The sequence below is a fragment of the Peromyscus leucopus genome, chromosome 11 (genome assembly GCF_004664715.2).
Source record: "Peromyscus leucopus breed LL Stock chromosome 11, UCI_PerLeu_2.1, whole genome shotgun sequence".
Lineage (NCBI taxonomy): Eukaryota > Metazoa > Chordata > Mammalia > Rodentia > Cricetidae > Peromyscus > Peromyscus leucopus.
In genome coordinates, this window is record NC_051072.1 from 27,434,773 (window position 1) to 27,439,315 (window position 4,543).

General features: G+C 42.3%; 1 protein-coding gene across 1 annotated transcript; it reads right to left on the reverse strand.

The window, feature by feature from the left end:
- Window positions 1–2,421: 2,421 nt before the first annotated feature.
- Window positions 2,422–2,756, reverse strand: LOC114697312 (selenoprotein K-like). The gene has a single exon (XM_037209557.1). The coding sequence runs from the start codon at window positions 2,754–2,756 to the stop codon at window positions 2,460–2,462; it is 297 nt and encodes a 98-aa protein (XP_037065452.1). The 3' UTR covers window positions 2,422–2,459.
- Between the last annotated feature and the right edge of the window lie 1,787 nt (window positions 2,757–4,543).

A 4,543-nucleotide genomic window follows, 5' to 3' on the forward strand; every position in this document is an offset into this window, starting at 1 on the left:
CAGTTAGTGCTCCTACATACATATCTTATGCTTGTGGATCCAATGTAAGCTCTCAGCTGCTGCTCTAGCACCATGCCTGCCTGATGTTATGCTCCCCAACATGATGGTCATGAACTTTAACATCCTGGAGCCAGGAAACCCCAAATTAAATGCTTTGTTTTATAAGTTGCTCTGGTCATGGTTTTTTGTCATAGCAGTAGAGAAGGAACTAAGATAACCAGGCTGGCCTTGATCTTGCAGTGGCCCTCTTGCCTCTGCCTCCTAGTCCCAATATGACAGTTGTGCATCACCATGCCTGTCTAGTTATTTATTGACAGCAGCGTGAATTCATGGATATTTTAAATCCAATACTATTTTTGTTACTCAAATTGTCTCAGCTTTCGTTAGAGATCCCTGTTTCACTGGCTTCTGTATCTCTTTGACATCTTTCTGTTGTGAAATATTTAACTATGTAAAGATGTGTTACATTTGTTTATGTCGTGGAATATTACCCTAACTGAGTAAAGATGTGTTACATTTGTTTCTGCTCCCTTTGTTCATGATGTAAAGAAGTGTTACATTTATTTTTGCTGCATTTGTTTAAATATGTAAAAATGTATTGCTCTTTCACCTTGCCTGCCTAAGGCACCTGACAGGTCTAATAAAAAGCTGAATGGCCAGTAGCTAGGCAGGAGAGGGATAGGTGGGGATGGCTGGCAGAGAGAATAAATAGGAGAGAAGAAGAGGAGGAGGAGGAGGAGGAGGAGGAGGAGGAGGAGGAGGAGGAGATCAAGGAAGAAACAGAAGGATATGCCCAGGGCCCAAAGCCAGGCAGCTGACCGCCAGACCTGGAGACAGCAGGAAAGTAAGACATACAGAAAGAAAGCCCCAAGGCAAAATGCAGATAAGGAGAAATAGGCTAAAATAAGAGCTAAACTGAGGCTAAACATAAAACTAATAATAAGTCACTGTGTCATGATTTGGGAGCTGGTTGGTGGCCCAAGAGAAACCCTGCAGTTTTAATAGTTTCACACCTTTCCATGTTATGCAATTCCAGGATGCTTCAAACTCATCTTATGTAGTCCCAGCCCTTGTCTTCAGATCAGCCATTTCTTGGAGAGTCTTAGTTAATTCTGTTGTAGATTTGTATTTGGTGCTAAGCATGCTCATTGCCCCTAGATCCTCTCTGCTAAAAGAACAGAAAAATAGGAATGTATGGGTATACTAACTCATACATCTATCCATATCTCAGAATATTCTTTTTTGTTGTTGCTTTTGTTTTTGTTTTGTTTTTCAAGACAGGGTTTCTCTGTGTAGTTTTGGTGCCTCTCCTGGATCTCAATCTGCAGACCAGACTAGCCTTGAACTCACAGAGATCTGCCTGGCTCTGTCTCCTGAGTGTTGGGATTAAAGGCATGCACCACCATCTCCCAGCAATATCTCAGAATATTCTATCCAGGGAACCATATTGTCTTCAGACATGAAGGCTGCTAGTGTTGTGGGATGGTCTGTATGTGCTCTGATTGGTCAATAAATAAAACACTAATTGGCCAGTGGCCAGGCAGGAAGTATAGGCGGGACTAACAGAGAGGAGAATTGAGAGAACAGGAAGGTAGAGAGAGAGACACTGCCAGCCACTGCCATGACAAGCAGCAAAAGATGCCGGTAAGCCACAAGCCACATGGCAAGGTATAGATTTATAGAAATGGATTAATTTAAGATATAAGAACAGTTAGCAAGAAGCCTGCCATGGCCATACAGTTTATAAGCAATATAAGTCTCTATGTTTACTTGGTTGGGTCTGAGTGGCTGTGGGACTGGCGGGTGACAGAGATTTGTCCTGACGGTGGGCCAGGCAGGAAAACTCTAGCTACACTGCTTGGTGTTATCAAAACACTATAAACCAGGTGACTCATAAGCAACAAAAGTTCATTGCTCATGGTTGTGGAGCATGTGAAGTCCAATATCAAAGTGCCATCACATTCATTGTCTGGTGAGAGGCCATTTCCTGGTTCTAAGTTGATGACATATTGCTGTCATTTCACATGGTGGGAAGGCCACTCCCAGGAACTTCTTTCACAGGGCAGTGATACCGTTCTTTTTTTTTTTTTTTTTTTTTTTTTAAATACATAGCCTTTATTTCTTCCAGATCAGAGACTTGGGTTTAATCATATAAACATGAAGAATCAAGTTTTACAACCTAAAAATATTTACTTATTAAAATTATATTAATATTTTAGTAAACTATACAAAAAGATAAGGAGACAAACATGTCCATTTATCTGACTGCATGTCAGTCAGGCCAGATCCTGCAGAGGGAGTTCCCAGCATGACCTCATTTATCGGTGACGACACAGAGCAGTCCTTGTTTAGACATACACCATCTTGTTCTGCATAAGCCACTCTTCACCTCTTGATGGTTTCCTTCTACACATGTGCATGTCTAGTTGTCTGCTCCATAGAGCAGACATTTACGTTCCTCATCCATCAGCCATTGGAGGAGGGCTGGGGCCTTGAAGATGACTGATTCGATCCATTCTTCTTCGTGGAGGGTTTCCTGGTGGCCCTCTTCCATCATCATATCTGGAATCAGATGAGCTTCCATGGCCTCTTCTTTTTTTCACATCTTGCTGAAGCAGAGTTTTGGAAAAAAAAAAAAAAAACAAAACAAAAAACACAAATTCGGCGATTCCCCAGAAGAAATCTGTTATAAAAGACAGTCTCCATGGGGACTGATTCTGGCTGTCCAATATATGTCCATTCAAGATGTAAGCCATCTTCCCTTCAGCCGCCTGCTTCCAAATGACCATGATACCATTCTTAAGGCTTTACTCTCGAGACTTGGTCACTCCCTCCTAGTCTCCACATCACCGTAGCATTGGTGAGTCGATTTCAACGTGTAAGTTTCAGAGAGACACAAATGTGCAGACTATAGTACATGCTCACACTAGTAACTTTTCTTTTGCTGTGATAAAACACCCTGACCACGGTTAACTTAATAAATAAAAGGGCTATTTTGGCTTACGGTTCCAGGAGGATAGAGTCTACTATGGCAGGGGAAACATGGCAATGGGAGCAGGAAGTTCCCATGTGTCACCATCTGCATACAGGAAGCAGAGCCAGGCAAAAACAAACAAACTTCAAAGCCTGCCCCAAGCCATATACTAGCTAGGCTCCAACTCCTAAAGTTTCCCTAGCCTTCCCAAACAGTGGCATTAACCGGGAATCAAACGCTCACATACAAGAGCCTATGAGGGGCATTTCTCATTCACACCCCACAATCTCTACCCATAGCTGTCTACTTGACTTATTACAATGGTGTGACTTGGATGAAAGTTACATGAAATACCTCCTTCAAGAGAAAATACTCTGAAAACGTTACACAGCTTGCTTCCTGCTGGTCTGGTAAATACTCTGACCAATGGGAAGAAGGGGGCGGTTTGGTTGGTGCTTCCAGGTCACCATCCATCATTGAGAGAAGTCAGGGCGGGAAGTTAAGCAGGAGCTGAAGCAGAAGCCATGAAGGAATTATACCCTTTGGCTCAGCCTGTAGCTTCTTTGGTACCACTCAGAACTACCTCCCCAGAGATGGTACTGTCCCCTGTGACTGGGGCCTCTTGCATCAATTACTAATCAAGAGAATCCCCCCACAGGCCAACTTGATGTGGGCGAATAATTCCTCGGTTAACGTTCCTTCTTCCTATGTGATTGTAGCTTGTACCATGTTACCAATAAAATTCGACTAGGACTGTTCACCCCTTGTCAACCTGACATGCAAAGACATCACTTTAAACCACAACCTTTCCTCTCTTGTCTGTATCCAGAATCTGATGTTAATATAATAATATGAAACACAGTTCAATTTCAAAAGTCCCACAGTCTTTACATTTTTCAGTAGTTTAAAGTTCAATGTTTCTGTTTGTTTGTTTGGTTGGTTGGTTGGTTTTTGGTTTTTCAAGACAGGGTTTCTTTGTGTAGTCCTGGCTATCCTGGAACTCACTCTGTAGACCAGACTGGCCTCAAACTCAAGAGACCCACCTGCCTCTGCCTCCTGAGTGCTGGGGTTAATGGCGTGCACCACCACCACCCGGCTGAAGTTCAATGTTTCTTTAAAAAATTCCAAGCCTCTTATCTGTGGACTCCTGTAAAAATCAAAAGTTAAATAATTTGTATTCCAAAAAGAAAGAACCAGGACATAATAACAATCATACTTAACTAAAACCAAAATCCACCTCTGGGTGTGTCTCCTAGGTGATTCTAAAACCCATCAAGTGGACAATAGCAACCGCCACCCAGACTAAACTACTTAGTTACAACAGTGTGAATGGAATGAAACATTTGACCCATGGATAGAATTGCTAATTTAACTTTTATACTCTCTAGTATTAGCAACTTTTCTACTGCTGAGACAAAACACCACACGAAAGCAATTTATAGAAAAAAGAGTTCATTTGGGACTTAAGGTTTTGAAAGGATGATAAACGGCGCTGGTGGCAGCACTGGCTACCTCATGGAAAGGTCACGGTCACGACAGAACCCAGTGTTAGTTTTCAGAGCTTTATTA